Source organism: Chiroxiphia lanceolata, chromosome 4, assembly GCF_009829145.1.
Source record: "Chiroxiphia lanceolata isolate bChiLan1 chromosome 4, bChiLan1.pri, whole genome shotgun sequence".
Lineage (NCBI taxonomy): Eukaryota > Metazoa > Chordata > Aves > Passeriformes > Pipridae > Chiroxiphia > Chiroxiphia lanceolata.
The window spans coordinates 61,522,896-61,538,939 of record NC_045640.1 but is presented as its reverse complement, the minus strand read 5'-3'; the positions used below and the strand labels follow the sequence as shown (position 1 = coordinate 61,538,939).

At 39.0% G+C, this 16,044-nt stretch overlaps 1 protein-coding gene across 2 annotated transcripts in view; it reads right to left on the bottom strand.

The window, feature by feature from the left end:
* ZNF827 (zinc finger protein 827) overlaps nt 1–16,044 on the bottom strand; it is a 106,119-nt gene that overhangs the window by 26,223 nt on the left and 63,852 nt on the right. For both annotated transcript variants that reach the window (XM_032685749.1, XM_032685748.1), the window contains exons 6-8: nt 11,995–12,243; nt 11,226–11,283; nt 6,685–6,788 (exon numbers count right to left, since the gene is read on the bottom strand). In XM_032685749.1, coding sequence (XP_032541640.1) covers nt 6,685–6,788; nt 11,226–11,283; nt 11,995–12,243 — 411 coding nt within the window. The remainder of the gene's footprint in view (nt 1–6,684; nt 6,789–11,225; nt 11,284–11,994; nt 12,244–16,044) is intronic.

The following is a 16,044-nucleotide window of genomic DNA, read 5'->3' as shown; positions in this document are numbered from 1 at the left end:
ACCAAAACTGAAAGCAAATAAAATGATCATAAGCACCAATAATGGGATAAAGCAAGAGGGGAAAAAAAAAAAAATCACTATGTAAGCCAATTCAGATGCATGTGCACTCCCCCTTTGCAACTACACTGGCAATAAAAATTGCTGTTCCATCACAGGGACAGAAACAACTGCCAAGAACTGGAAATATTCTTTTAGACTTTCAAAGAAGTCTGAAGTCTGGCAAATATGATTAAAGGAATGGAGAATCTGTCATACAAGGATAGCCTGAGAGAGCTAGGGCTGTTTGGCCTGGAAAAAAGGTGACTTGGTGGTACCTTTCCAACCTGTATGAATACCTAATGTGGGGGGACTAAGAAGGTAAAGTCAGGCTCTTCTTAGTGATGACAGTGGAGAGGAGGCAGGGACATAAATTAAAACACAGAAAATTCCATTTAAACATATAAGAAAACACTTTTTTTTTATGGTGAGCAAGGTCAAACACAGGTTGCCCACAGATTGCCCAGAGTCTCCATTCCTGGAGATATTCAAAACCTGACTGGACATAGCCTTGAGCAACAAGCTAACTCTGCTGTGAGGAAGTGGTGGAACTAGACTTCATACCTCAACCATTCTGTGATTCTCTCAAAAATAATATTCTGCAGGTTCTGCTGTGCTGAACGAATTAGAAATCAATTGCTTGTAATCATACTCTTAAACCCTAGCTTTCCTTTACAAATTCTAGCATTTAGGACTGCGAAGAAAGTCTTCCTACAGTAAACAGAGGATTACTCACAATGTGAGGTTAGAAGCTTTTTTGGCAGATGTAAGCAAACAACTATAAGAAGGTGTGAATCATTCTAATTAACTCCATGGGTGCATAGCTGGGAAGCTACACAAGGGCAATTTAAATGCCAACATTTCATCTGATCACTTTAGCAGAAATCCTCAAGGTTTGTGTGATTCACAGTCCCCTAAGACCTAAGGACATTTTCCAGGGTGACAGAAGTGGCAACAGTCCCCTACACAGAAATTGAACCCTCAAGCTGTCCCTTCATTTCTGCAGTGTGGTTACAGTGGTCTCAGGGACATTGTAAGGTTAAGTTAAAAGGAGAAAGTCTGGCAGCAGGCTAAAAGAGACCAAGAAAGGTAACTATCATCAGCAACATGGGAAGAAATGGCAACCGTGGCTGGATTCACTCTAATCTTATACTCAATAAAGTCGTATCGACTTTAAAGCATCTTTAAAAAGGAATTAGGCAGGAAGACACATGCAAACTCATACTAAATAGTGTGGTATCTGCACAACATCACCAGCTCGATTATTTATCACATTCAAGTGATAAATGATTCAAACTCTAAACCGTCAGGAGGTATTTTCCAACTACACTAACAGGAAAAAGTAAAGAAGATTAAGTGCAGTCACAGACACAGTCTCACACAAATGCTGACATTTCACATGGCCAAAAGGTACAGCCTTGCCTTCACTCTGCTCACATCCCAACATTCCCACAAACTCTCAGGAAAAAAATCCCAGGAGATCAGCTCACTACTTTCCCTGATCTGGTTGACAATGTGGCCACACAGACGTTAGTACTGCTGTGCTGGAGAATGTGCAAAGAGGAGGCCCTGGGAGCAGGCAGGTGTTCACCTCTAAGTGAAAAGGATGGTGTGAGTAAGAACAGGAACAGGAGAAAGGTGGGCTGAAGAGCGTGTAGTTCTGAACATACTGGAAACTTTGTTACACATATTACCTCGGTTCAGTAAGCGTAAAGACGGGAAAATGTCACTAATTCAATGAAAGAACAGCTGACAGTACCAAAATCCCAAAATTTCTGCGCTATGTTTCCAGATTTCTACTGAACTACGTTATCATGCTACTGATTCTAGACATTTCTGAACAGGAAGAATGGCCTATCTGTCATCTTACAGGTCAGTAAAGAGTGTGGATACACATGACAGAGGAGGCTCTGACGCATTTCAGAAAGGTACTAGAGCACAGAAGATTTACTGGCTTTGTTCTGTTGAAACAAACACCACCAGTAAATTTAGCTGTGGCAAAATTTAATAAACGAGGGCTATTTATGGACTACAACTCCCCAAATCCTATATCCTCCAGTTCCAAAAGTTTATTTTAGCCATGTGAAATTCATTTACGACCATCGAAATTACAGCTTTGCAAGTAGTAGTAAATTTACACAAAAAGATGTTGTTGGTTTTTTTGGGTTATTTTGTTTTAAATTTAATCCACTACAGATGAGATTGTTTCAATATTTAGCGCTGTCAGTATACATGAAGGAGAACACCAGGTCTTTGGTGAACAGGAGAGAAAATAATGAAATATTATGTGACACACAGATATACATGGACAAAAAAAATACTCCCAAAAACCCATGGCTAGAGTTTTCACCAATATTAATGAACCAGACAGAAACGGAGTAGGGAATATCACTCATCTGGATTTCATGAAGGCAGGTTTGATTTGCAGAAGTCAATGAGATAGTGGAAAACTATTAAAACACATTAAAGACTGGCTAAGGGTCAGGAACATCAGCATAAGATCAGGTTTTTAATTTATCTAGTGATCTGAACTGAACTGTATAGTCTGACATAAAACCAAACTCTATTCTGTCAAAAGAAGAGTCTTATAAAACAGAAGATAAAAGTGTCCTTTTAAAGTGACTGTTTTAAATGAAAATATTAATTTCTTCTCCCTCACTTTTGCTAGGGTAGAAAAGGCCATTTTGCTATTCTTACAGGGGACAGCTGAAATTATTGAATTGTTTTGGATATGGCTTTGTAATAGATATTACTTTGATACTATGGTAATTTTTGAGCAAAGTGAGTTTGATTAATGTGGACATCAAAACTATTTTATTTCCATTTTTGAGTAAAAGTGAGCTTATTTGGACAGTAATACTAATACAGAAATGTGTTATTAACATACAAAATACCTGAAAAAGTAAGGGGAGCAATTCCCCAGATCTATAGACTATAGGAAACAACTTTCTTCCCTTCTCAGAGTATTAGGAATTCACTACAGATTATCAGGGAGACACAATGACTTCTATGGGTCTGATGAGTCCCTTTCTGACAGCTGTTGGAGATTTCACTCTTACTTCCTTGGGTACCAGACCTAACAGCTTACCCATGAGAATTGACTTTCCTGCCTGTGATACTGCTGCTGATCAGGAATACTTCACCTTTATTTCAGGCCAAATCCAACAATATATCATTAGTTATTTAGTGGGGTTTTTTTTGGTGTGGGGTTTTTGGTTTTTTTTTTGGTTTGGTTTTTTTTTTCCTCTCCACTAAATGCTCTGATCACTGCATTACTTTCACACATCTTTTAATAATCTTTCCTAATTATTTTGTACTCCTTGGGGATCTTATATACTTAATGCCCTACAAAGAGTGCTTTTCCACTTAAATACACAACATTGCAATTTTCTTATAAAATGGCTATGAAGGGAAGTGGTTTGCACAGAGGAGGCCACTAAGCTTAAATCTCAAGGACTGAACTTTGTACCTACTGTACTCAAAAATACTCTTTAATAGCTTTAACACCAAAAACCCGAACCAGAATTGCATTAATGAAAGCAATATCAATATGCAGAGATTTCACAGTATTAAAGAAATAATCTTGAGAGCTAGAGTAACAAGTGAAACAATTCAGATTACAAGGTCATATGCCTAGAATATAGGAACAGGAATTTCTGTTGCATGCTGAAATCATCAACTGAAATTATAAAGGAAAGAAAAAACATTTTACTATTTGATTAGCAAGAGAGTCATCAGCATGTTCTAGTTACAAAGGAGAGGCATTTCTAATACACATATAGAAGATTGCATGTCACTGAAAAAATCACTGGTAAAACCTCCTATTAAAGAGCATATATAGTTCTGCCTAATCATATTTGCAGAAATTAGTTTCCCTAAACAGAGGCAGAAAAAGGCTAGGAAATGGAAACCCTATCATACTAAAAGAGACTAGAAGACACTGGCTGGCTTACTTTTCCAAGATGAAGACAGGATTAGAGGAATGCAAGATGGTGCATGAGATGGTGAACATCACAAGGGAGAATTATCAAAGTTGAAGGACAGCACTGGTGAAACAACAAAAGCAGAACTTGCTGTGAATAAATTTAGGCTGAAAAGAGAATGGTCCCAGCTCTTCAAAGAATGAGCTTCTGAAACAGCATCCTCATACAAATAATAAGGGCGATGGGGTTTAAGATGCAGCTTGGTAATGAATAAGATTGCATAATGCTACCTATTACAGAAAAGAATTGAATCTGATACATGAAATATCTTACTGTCCTATGTTCCTGTCACTTTTCCCAATTCCTCTGCACCTAGGGTGCCAAAAAGTCTGCAGACAGAAAGCTGGCAGGAGTCTGGGGATACAACCGCCCATAGTGGTGCCTTGCTTGAAAAGAAGCACCGTGTACATGGGGTTCCACCAAGGCCACCCAGACCAAGTGGCAGCACAGCCTTCCCTGTGCCACTGTGCCTGCCTGAGCCGACTCTGGCTGCAGAGAGCCAGCACAGAGCAGCAGCTCAGGGCCCAGACTTGTGCACCAGACTCTGCTGGATGTGGTGACAGGAGCACTGAGTCGCACTGTTTGACATGGGCACTGCTTAATGAACACTCTTGGCCATTAGCAGCTAATCTGCTTGGATTTTAGTTGATGGCTTGAAGGTGACACTGAATTTGGCATTTCCTGTCATTTTCCTGTGCTGTTCTTTTCTGCTTCTTACTGTCCTGTTTCAGGGACAAAGTAACCCAACCCAACTGAAAGCACTTTTCCATGGGAGACCACATGCACATTTTCACAGTGTTTTCTGTAAGACCTTTTACAGTTCTTTGTTACTTTTCCTTTATGCTGCTCTTTTAAGGGATAAAGTTTCTTTTGCAAGGTTGACACTAAGTAGGAAATTTACCTGAGTGTATTCTGCTGTTCTTTTACATGAATATCATACTTATAACCGATTAAAAATTTAAATCACATTCTTGGTGCTACTGTGAAGGTGCACTTCAGGTCCAAGAATTTGTTATGAAGCTGAGAAAAAACCAACATATTTGGAACGATAGAGTTGTTCCAAAAATAAAAATGCAGAAAAAAACACTGGCATTTTAAAAATTTTCAATATACATGCTCCTATTATATATCAGGAGTCTTATCACCACAATATGTCATAATACACAGACCTATCAAGGTAATACTTATATTCCATAGAACAGATTGTGGAGCAGCATAAGCATACAAAAACCCAGTTCCTCAGAAGCCATTCTAACACTCCAGGATGATCTAACCAACTAGACACTTTACATCTTTTAAGCAGAAGATCAAACATGTCACCAAAACCCATCCACAGTTCTAGTGGCCTCACTTAAAACAAAGTCTTAGAGAGAATTAAAATTGCATTCATCTTGGTATGATGTAAGACTATTGCTGCTAGAGGCCACGTCCTCTGAGGTATCGAGCACTGCCTGAGGAGTCTATGAGTTCTCATCTTTCATCTGGGCATATGGGCATATGAATATTCCATGCTATGCCAAGGTCAAAAGCCAGGATTGAAGTGCTAACCTGGTTTATATTTTAATACTTAAAAGCACCACACCTGATCTGGTTCTCCTCACCTAGAGTTAAAAAATCCACTACTTCCTTGCAGAACTGTGTCTGCAGCTAGCCTGAAGACCCTTGTCCTTATGCTACAAATTTTTTTCATCTTGCTATGCATATTTACCCTTAGACAGCATCTAGCTCTTACCCTCATCTGCCACTTCACAAGCTGTCAAATGACTATTCAAGCATTAAAAAAAATGAAGGGTCTGTTAAGTCGTAAATTAAATGACAGTCTATAGCTGAAAATTAGCAGTAACGTGCCCAAAACTTTATTGATTGCTAAGAAAAGGTGAATAACCCCCCCTATGGCTGACTGTGTAATTACTGACCTTTAGAACCCGGGAGCTATTAATTTAAGAAGAGATAGCAGTGAACTAGCAAACGAGTTATTTTGCAACAGGACAGTAAAGGCACGTATCAAGTTTTTGCATGTGTTCAGTGCGACCTTGAATAGTACTGTTACATGCCTATATTTTCCATTTTAATGCAGAATAAATCCCAAGCTACATCTGGACATAAAATGCCTGTCAACTAGTTCAGAAGATCCATGGGAACGTACCCACAGATAATGTACTGAGGCTTTTCAGTACATTTGAAGAACTCCACATCCTTCCAGAAAGGTTCTAAATTACTGCTAAAGGCAGGAAAATTGTATTGCCAAGCTCAGCCACCCTGGTACATGTACTGCAAACATTTCATCTGTTCTCTGAGAGATGGAAATGGCCAGGAACAGGAGAAGAGCAGACAGGAATTTGACATCAGTACAGTTCCTTTACATTGGGGATCCACACACACACAACCCCCCCCCCTCCAACCTCTGTTGGTACTGCTGAGTTTAATCTGTTACAGACTCTTGCACAATTCATAGAAATAGTAGCCTAAAGACTATTAGTGCAAATCCTTCAGCAATATTTAACTTTTTTCTTTTTCTTCTTAATAATAAGCATTTATGGAGAAAGAGTTGCCTTTTGACAAGTGAACTACATTTTAAGAGCATTGATCAGGTGGTGGAGTTTACAGTAAGAAAATTTTAAAAAGATATATTAACTGGAATTAATGAAAGAAAAAGGTGTCTGACCTGATGCAGACGTCCTTCCATGAAGAGTAGTTTCGTTAGGCAGGAGATCTTTTGAGTTGGAAGTGAATGGTGATTGTCTAAATGTGTCTTCAGAAAAGAAAGGGCTATAGGAAAAAACAAGATGCCTTTTTTTAAAGAAAACAGCAGTTAACAGAAGAAGTAAATATGACTTTTGACCCCAGCATCTTAATGTTATAACAAATACCATCTTATTAAAAGCCCTGTCTCATTTACAGAATTCATGCTGAAAAATAGGCAGACCATGAGGCAAGTTGTGGAGAAGCAGAATGCTTTAGGAAAATTGCACCTCAGTGTGAAAACTGAAGTCCTCACAAAAGTCTTTTAGCTACATTTCAACATCTTAGATTTGCTATATATCACAATTCAATATGATCATTAAAATTAACACTTCAAAAATTTATATTGTCATATCTGGAGAGGGCAATCAGAAAAGGTAAAAAATATTATTTAATAATCTGAGGCATACAGCAGTTATCTTTAAAACAAAAAACTTTTCAAATTTGAGGTTATGATGCTTAACAGCTCTATTCTGACATGGCATTCTGCGAACGAAATTAACTCCATGAGTTTAATTTTTACAGCAGGAAACAATTCATATAACCTAAATGAATGGGTACTTCCCAAAGAGTATTAACTACAAAAATTATCAGCTACTTGATTCCAAAAAGCATATCTTGCTTTGATTTTATTTAATAGTCAGAAAAAAGTTAATTTCAATAGTGAAATGGCATTTCTGTTGAAGTATTTGTTTTCTACTCAATTAAAGATTGTAACAGAAATAAGAATTTCTTGTCAACAGTACAGACAGACATAGGGAAGAGGTACATCAAAAAATAAAAACGGAAAATGACAGTATTTCTTGGAAAACTGTTTTCTAAGGCAGTGTATTCCATCTGCATGCAACCTATCAATTTCTTCTAACCAAAGTGAGAATTACATTAAATCTGATCTCTCTCAGATAGAGAATCCTTAACAGGCTGGTGTATAGTAGTGTGTTCTAAAGGTTCAAGGCAGGAGGCCAGATCATTTCTGCAGCCTGTTCTTATTCAGTAACAAAATCCAAGAACTTTTTCGGGATAAAGAACATACTACGAGGTCTTATGAACCACTGCACAATAGGTAGCCCAGACTCAGAAAGTTCTTGCCAGCAGCACCAACCAAGTTGACTCTACCAGTCCAGATACCCAAGGTGTCTGTCTGAATAATGGCACTTGCCTATGTTGTCCCTCATGCAGTTTTTCTGCAGAGGGGGAACAACAGTGTTCTCCACCAAGTTACTTGTATTCTCAGTCAGATCTCATCTGCCTTTGGGAAACCTGATGATTAATTAACTTGATCATGAAACACTGTTGGCAATCACATTGTTTACTTTCTCATTAAGTCTTTTTGGACAGTAACTGCGAACAGTCAACATTAGGTTGTGCTGAAGGGTAAGGCATGAAGTTGCCCCAGACCTGAACAGCTCAGTGTATGCTGATAGCTGAACAATGCATAATACTCAAGAAAACAAGTGAACAGGATAAAACAAAACGGCTCCAACCCATATGTGCAAAACTTAACTTCTTCCAAGACTCACACTCCCACTCAGGGGTGACATAATACGAAACAGACTGACACTGTATAAAAATATGGCACAATTTATTGCAACATTCCTCTCACTGGTTTAATAACGATTTGAAAGAAAAACATCAATAAAAAATGTTTTATTACTATTGTAACTCTTCAAAATCTTGTAATCCACTCAGGTTTCCTTGTTGGCCGTCCTGCTTGTGCCTGAGATTCAGTCACTGGGACACTGCTCATTGCTGGTTCTAAGCAAAATGGATGATGCAGGGCTTATCTATTTCAGGCTCATATATCATGAGCTGGTTGCTGTAGAAGGTTGCATGGTGACATATCCCAAGGATTTCCCTCTCCGCCATCGGCCTCTGGTGAATTACAGAACCATCCTTGGATACCTCTTTTCTGCCTTCCTCTAGAATGGCAGCTGAGTCTCTTCAATGTTGGCCCTATTATTATTTCTATTTCAGCAGATATGTCCTCCAATTCCCAGTGCAAAGTATGGAGGGAGGAGCTCCTGCTTCATAGTAAGAAATAGCATAAATTGTTCTCAATCACTGTGCAAAGTCCTTTCTGATGAAGATTAAGCTTTAGGATTTTTTTTTTCCTCTGGCTGCACTTTTCCAGTTTCATGGCTACACAGTTCTCTAGATGAAAGAAACTTATCTTGGCATCTTACGCTGGTGTACTCACTTCCAGATCACTTTTGCTTCTCCACTTTGTCTTCTTATCACAGATGGCAGGCTCTACCATCTCACTCAGCCATTGAACTGTGAGGAATCCTTGCCAGTTTCGGCTGCTTAAGCAAAGTCATATGGAAGTATGTGCTCGCAAAGTCCAGGAATACTCACAGGAGGAACAGCAACAGATAGGTGACAGTTAGAAATGTTAACAAGGAATAAGACAGCAAAAAGTGCCTGTGTACCCCATCTTGCTGGGTTTTGCTGATTTAAGACTCACCAATGATACAGCCTTATCTTTCTGCTCCCCAATTACTTACAAGTGGACAGCACTGACCTCACCTTGGCTCTCTGCAGCTGTCAGCAAATTTCACACAGCAATTGTGATTCAAATGCCTTTCTGTCATTACTCCAGATGTGGGTTGGTGAGCCAAACTGCAACACCACATGTTTTCTTAATGCAGTCCAAGTGCCTCTATCCTCCACTGGCTGCTCCATCACGTTCTATTTTTGAGAAGGCGTCATACCCTCACCAGTAAAGACTTCCAGCTGTTTGGGTTTGGGTGGGGTTTTTTTTGGCAAGGTCTTTCAAGTCAATCTGTTTGAACTAGCAGGAGTTAGTAGACTGACTCACTTCCCCTTTAGAAGCTCACCTCATTCATGTCTTCTTCTGTTGATAAATAGGCAAGATAAGAAAAGCACTCAGAAAAACTGAAGCAGGCACTCATCATTTTGTGCCCTGATAGGTAGCAGCCATTATAAGGACATCTCAGTAAAACTCAGCACAAGTTTGACAACAGCCAACTGTGCTACCCTCTTAAAAGCTGGCAGCCAGAAGAAGGGGAAGTGATCCTTGAGCTGTCCTCAACCTTACCAATTTGAATTATCTTTGATAGATCCAAAAGTAGTTCTGGATTCTCACACCAGTCCTGCTGGTAACATCATGAGACACTGAAATCTATTTTCAACTATCTGTCAGCCCTTCCCTGCAAAGCACACTGGATGGTTAATGAGCAGTTGGACAACATGTGCATTTATCTCCATTTGTATCTCAAGCTTATGCTTTTTAAGTAGTCACAGAAATGCTGTGCAGGCTGCATATCCCACAAATTCCCAAACTAGCAAATATGGGAAGCATTCACTGTGACCAGAAGCTAAATGCTCAATTTCATTATGTTTCAACTTGTAACATAAAAAAGTCCCTGATGTACATTTACTGAGGTAAGTTTATTAAAAACAAATTATTTATTTATTGCAGCTACCATAAATGAATGCGATAGGCCTAGAAATTTAAGGACATTATATTTTAGAGATCTTTTCTTTGCAACCGAAATGCTTTTCAATTCTGTCTGGACAAGGTTGTTTAAAGTTAGCAGGCACTGAACACTCTGGGAACTTCTGTAGAAGGGGCTGCAGAGGCACTGAAAATCCGACTCTATCTTTGAAGGAATTCTTCGTCACTTCAGTGTGTTCAGTCTCCAACCCATCCAAAATAATTAGGGAACTTTCAGGTAGGAAATAAATGTATCCTTACCAATTCCTGCCTGCTCCTCATCATGGGCACCTAAGTCTCTAACAATTCCAGCTACCACTTATTGCATAAGAGCTTTGAATAATCCCATAGAGATACCTCACCTTGCAGCTCACATACATGTAAACAACTCATGGGCTTGTTCCCAGCCACAGCACTCTTAAGTGCATATTTCTTTAACAGCACATGCTACAATTGGATCATGTTTTTAATTCCTGGATAATTTAAATTGTGTTAATGTGACTGTAATCTTTAACAAATGTTTTAATAGCACGGTCTAGCTTTTAAAAATTCATCCCTAGAATGTATTGAGATGACAGAAATACTAAACTGAAATTTTTCTAAAGAAATCAATTTTGACAGTAGACAATCAAAATCACCTCTTCTTACATTGGTCCATGTCTTAAAATCCAGTTATCAGCTTGGTCTGCACTCAAGCACTGCACATACCATGTAGTTTCTTTTAAGTTTCATTTTTTGTTGAAAAAAATAGAATAAATAATTCTTAAAATTATGTGTGAATACTTGATCAGAGGAGAACAGTCATTTTGGCCCAAAGGGCTTTAACTCTAAGCAATCAGCTCTGTAGTTGTAATTTTTCAGATATAGGTTACGTTACTCATGAAAATATCTTACATTTATAGTATCAGGTCACATTTGCAGGAGACAGACACATTTGAGTTCACAAGGCAAAATGAAGCAATGCTATCTACAGAACAGCTTTGCAAATAACAGTGGACTGTACTTACCTGGCTGTAGTTCTGATGGTGCTGTCTTTATTGTGGTTGTGCTCTTTGCTCACCTTTTCTGCAGAGGAACATACGTGTTTTTCTGTGATTAGCATGTAACATATATTCCCCTATCAGATTTTACTCATCCGAACTATTTTAATACTTTCAGATAACAGCATAACCCAGATTAGTTTAGGGTAAATGGTTCAAGCATGATTAGAGAACGGGTATGACCTTATTTAAACTAACGCCCAACACATTTTTTTCAGCTTCATATATCGGTGTTAGTGCTCCATGCAAAGTGTGCAACACAAGTGTTCATTAAACAGAGTGCTGGTACCACTGCCTTTGTGTGATAGCTGAGCTTCACCTTCTCTGCCAAGAGAACTGGACAGTGCAGCCCCAGGAGCAATGCCTGCTGCAGCCACTGGCCATTTAGGCCAGTAACTGCCTATACTTGGAGTATAGTTTCCCTGTACTCCAAGGCGTGGATCAAATCAGTCATCACAAATCACTTAATTAGCTTTCAAAAATACAGGAGTTGAACTCTGGCTTTTCCAACTCAGTTCAAATGCTGTGAACCTGAGCTGACTGGCAGAGGGCTTTAAAGCATATGCTGACTATGGGAGACACTTGGCAAGGCTTCTGTATTTCAAATGGGAGGGCAGAAGGGCTCTAATTCCCATTATTTTTCAGCCTTAGTGATCTCACACTTTCATAGCACCGTAATGGTTAATACAGAAGTCTCGTTTAAATTCAGCTAACTGATTAGTTCCATAGCTTTTACCTGATAACTGGAAGAGCAGCTCAGATGCCATCTTCACTGATATATCTTGGCTGAATAGATTTCTTTCTGGGAGCACACGGCCTTCTGGTGCCTTCTGTATCCGTTCACTAATGTCTCTCCCTAATAAAGTGCTGTAGCCAACATTTTGGCTGGGTTGGCTGGGGGATGCTGAAGCCTGCGAGTCATGAATGTCGACTTCCATTGGTTCTTCCTTTATCTTTACCATCTGGGTTTCCTTGAAACTCTCAGCTGCAAATATGTATTTAAAGAAAAAAACAACAAACAACCACCACAATTATTTAATTAGGCTACAATTCTTCAGAGCACTCGAAGCAGGAATCACAATTACAAAGTTATAATTTGTAAACCATATCGATGCAAATGGTAAGAGAAGCAAGCAGCTGACTGCCTCGGTATTCTTCTGGCACTTATAAATAGAAGCAATCTCTTGAAAATAATTTTTCAAACTAGAGAGCAGAAAACAGTTGCATATTTGTAAACATGAGAGTTGTATCGCTTGCTATGAATACTGTGTGATCACACAGCAGTTCGCGAAGCTTCATTTCTATTTAATAAATGAAGTTGCAACTACACACCAGCTCTCCTAAGGTGGGCACTGAAGACCTCTTCCAAACTCTAAATTACTCTTTATCAGCAGAAGTACCAGCACAGATAGTCAGAAGTATTGGTATGGCGACAGGATTGGAGGAGGAAACTTAATCTGCTGCTTTTCCTCCCTCTTTCTCTTTTACGGAAAATTCCAGACAACTATGTGAAGACCCTATTTCTTATACCTGCATATGCTTTCAAGATAAGAGGTGTATTCTGGGGCTCAGGTTTTTCTAAAGTCTGATAGATATTCCCTCATACATTACAAGATCCATTAACCTTAATGACCAGTTTTCCTAAGTCCATATTCTCCCCTCCTTGCTTTCCTCTCCGGTGTCTCAAGTCTAGCAAACAACACCATATTCTAGAAGCCAATTTGCAGTTCACTTTCTACACTTGAGATTCCTTGGGTGTTGCTGAATGCTCTGGTTTGGCTGCAAAGACAGTGATAATTTTTTCTTCAGAGTAAAAGCTCTGAAACCTCAAAATCAAGGCTCCAAGGTAATTTGTCTACCACACCCCAAATACCTATATGGCCCTTTTGATTCAGACTTTCTGTTGTGAAAAGGGACAATGAAAACCCTCAGAATTTATTCTCAGTTTAGTTTCAGAGAAAGATGATTATTTTTTTTCTAATGATTTTCATTCAGAGCACTCCTAAAAGGACACTTGGTACCATAGCAGAACTGTCCAAGTATGTGTTGCCTCTGCTGGCTGGATGCTGACCAGAAACTCCAGAAACAGGCAGCCTAAGAAAGGTAATATGCCTGGAGAACCAATAAAATAAATAAATGCATGAACACAATTAAATACCAGGAGGCACATTCAGATAAGGAAACATTCCGATGAAATTGTATATGGGATTTATTAATTTTGCCTAAACATGTACACATACTTCTGGCACTAGCTGAAATAGTGAAAACCTTCAGGAAAATCTCCTTCTTTTCACCCATGATTAGCACTTAATGGTCACTTACGTAGCCTCCACAGCTGGAGGAAAGGGAAAGTCTGAATTACTCAAACTTCCCGAGCCAGGAGGAAAAGGCACCCAGGAAAAGAGGCCACAGTAGAGGGCAGGAACAGATACACTGCAGCACACAGAGCCAGGGAAGCAGAGGGCTTGGATGCTGAGTGGATTAGTATGTGAGAGCAGTCTGGCCCTTGTCCAGACTGGGGAGATGTGATCAGCTCTATGACCATGGGCCAGCATGCTAACTGGTGCAGACAGGGGCTGGCCACCCCGAGAGCATCAGGTCACTGAGGGAGGGAGGCACTCTGCACAATGAGTTTTCTCAAATGGAAGTTTCCTTGTCATCTGTCAAATTTTACTACTTTGAAGGCTCTGATATTAAAAAGAAAAAAAAAAGAGTACTGGTTTGTAAGAAAAAGCCTAAACACAAGCAGCATTACTGACTTCAGGTCAGTAAGGAGGGTGGGGGTGGGTTTCCACTAACTTCACTTGATCAATTAATCTGTTGCTGCTCCGTTTTTCCTGTCCTCTCTAACTCACATATGACTGTGTTAGCTGCACAGATCTTAATTTAAGTGTGAAAGTTTCAAACACCACCAGGCCTTTTGTTTTCACTTACCCAATATTTCAATGAATCTCAGAGGTACCAAAACACAGTTTGGTTATCCCCAATACCATCCTCAAGCTAGTCAACCAGTTGGTGTCATCTTTTATTCTCTAGTGATAGATGAACAGAATCCCTTTATCATGAAGGCATAAGCATTCTATCTAAAATTAAACTGATATGTGTCACCAAGTCCCTCTTCATTACCCTGGTTTATCCTTCTCCCTGAATTCCTGGTGTAGAGAAAAAGTGTTATTACTTCCTACAGCTCTTAAAAAAAAAAAAAAAGCCAGGAGATAAGAGCCACTTGGGTATGTTCCAGGAACAATTTACATGAAGTGCTTTCAATCTTTTCTTATGACATTTCTTGACCTTTAAAAGAAACACATAAACATTGATAAAAATCTTTACCATCTACTATCCACAGACACATTTCAGACTTCAGAAATTTTTATAGGTAGAAATAACATATAATGCCTTTTTTTTTGTACTGTTAAGCAGATTTTTTATTTTTCTTTATTTTATTTAAAGCTCCCATTAGTCTCTTATTACAAAACCACAGAACATTGCATCTGTGTTCAAAAGTGTAAAAATAGCATGCTGTGCATTGAAAGTGAACACAGAACAGCAAAGGAACCCATCAGGTAACGCTGTCAATCAAAAGCTCAGGTAACTCCGCAAACAAATGAGTTCCTCAGATGTCTGACAGACTGAGCTCTGCACCCAGCTGCCAAATTTAGGTGCAGAGTAAGCTGACCTCTGCTGTCCTCTCTGCTTTTAAAATATTCTTTCTATTTCTGTTCCTGTTCCACACAGTTTAATTCCCTGTACTGCAAATGCTTTTGTATCAGACAAACTGATACGACCCCAACTAAGGCAAGAGTCAAGCAACACCGGTGACCTTCTCTCCCTCATCATCAGTGAGCATTCACATGGCCCTCCCTAAATCTACATATTTGATCATTTCCTTTGACCTTTATCTTCCCAGCTGTACCCTTTTGATGGGACAGAATGACTCTGCCAAATGTGAATTCTGTCATACTCCAATTCCCAAAAGCAAACACACACAGAGAAGATTGAAGGAGGGTTTCTGATAATTTTACAAGAGCTAATGAAAGGGAAACACAGTCAGTCTGTCCCACGAGCAGCAATCACAGGCATAAAACCCCACTGTGCTAGATTCTGTGCTGGTAAAGACTGTAATTAAGGTTATGCCCATACCCATCTCGCCATACAGGCAGTCAAACTATAACTTGTTGAAGATTATGTTCCAATCTGTGCTACAGACTGTTCCTGTGTGGAATAACGTGATACCACTTATTTCCTTACATAGATATCTCACATGGTCAAAGTGCAGCTAAAGTTTTTCAAGTGAAGGACAGGTACACCAAAAGGTCTTCTGGTTCAAAGAAAGAACATCATGATATCTTTGACTTTCATAGCAGACATACTAAATGAGCTAGGTTAAATAATCTGCAATGTATCAGAATACAAAGTTAGTACATGATAGCCTTTTTTTTTCCTTCATGTCTAATTTTTATAATAGCACAGACTTGTAATTTCTAGGAAAAATCAGTGGGGTATAAAGACACAAGTAGTTCTGGAGTATCCAGACCATGATCTTCTAAACATAGTCTGCTACTCATTCAAAACTAACCTGGATGAAGCTCCAAACAACAGTACAGCAGTCTGGGACAGTTCATCTGGCAAAAGATGAATTAAATCACCCACTATGTCTTTTTCTGCTGTTAACTTTGTAATACAAAAGCACCTTAACAAAATAAGAGAAAGTTCTTTTATGCTTGGATGTGCTTTCATCAAGCCACAGAGATGCTATTTCTTTACAGAGCACTATAACTTTTAATCA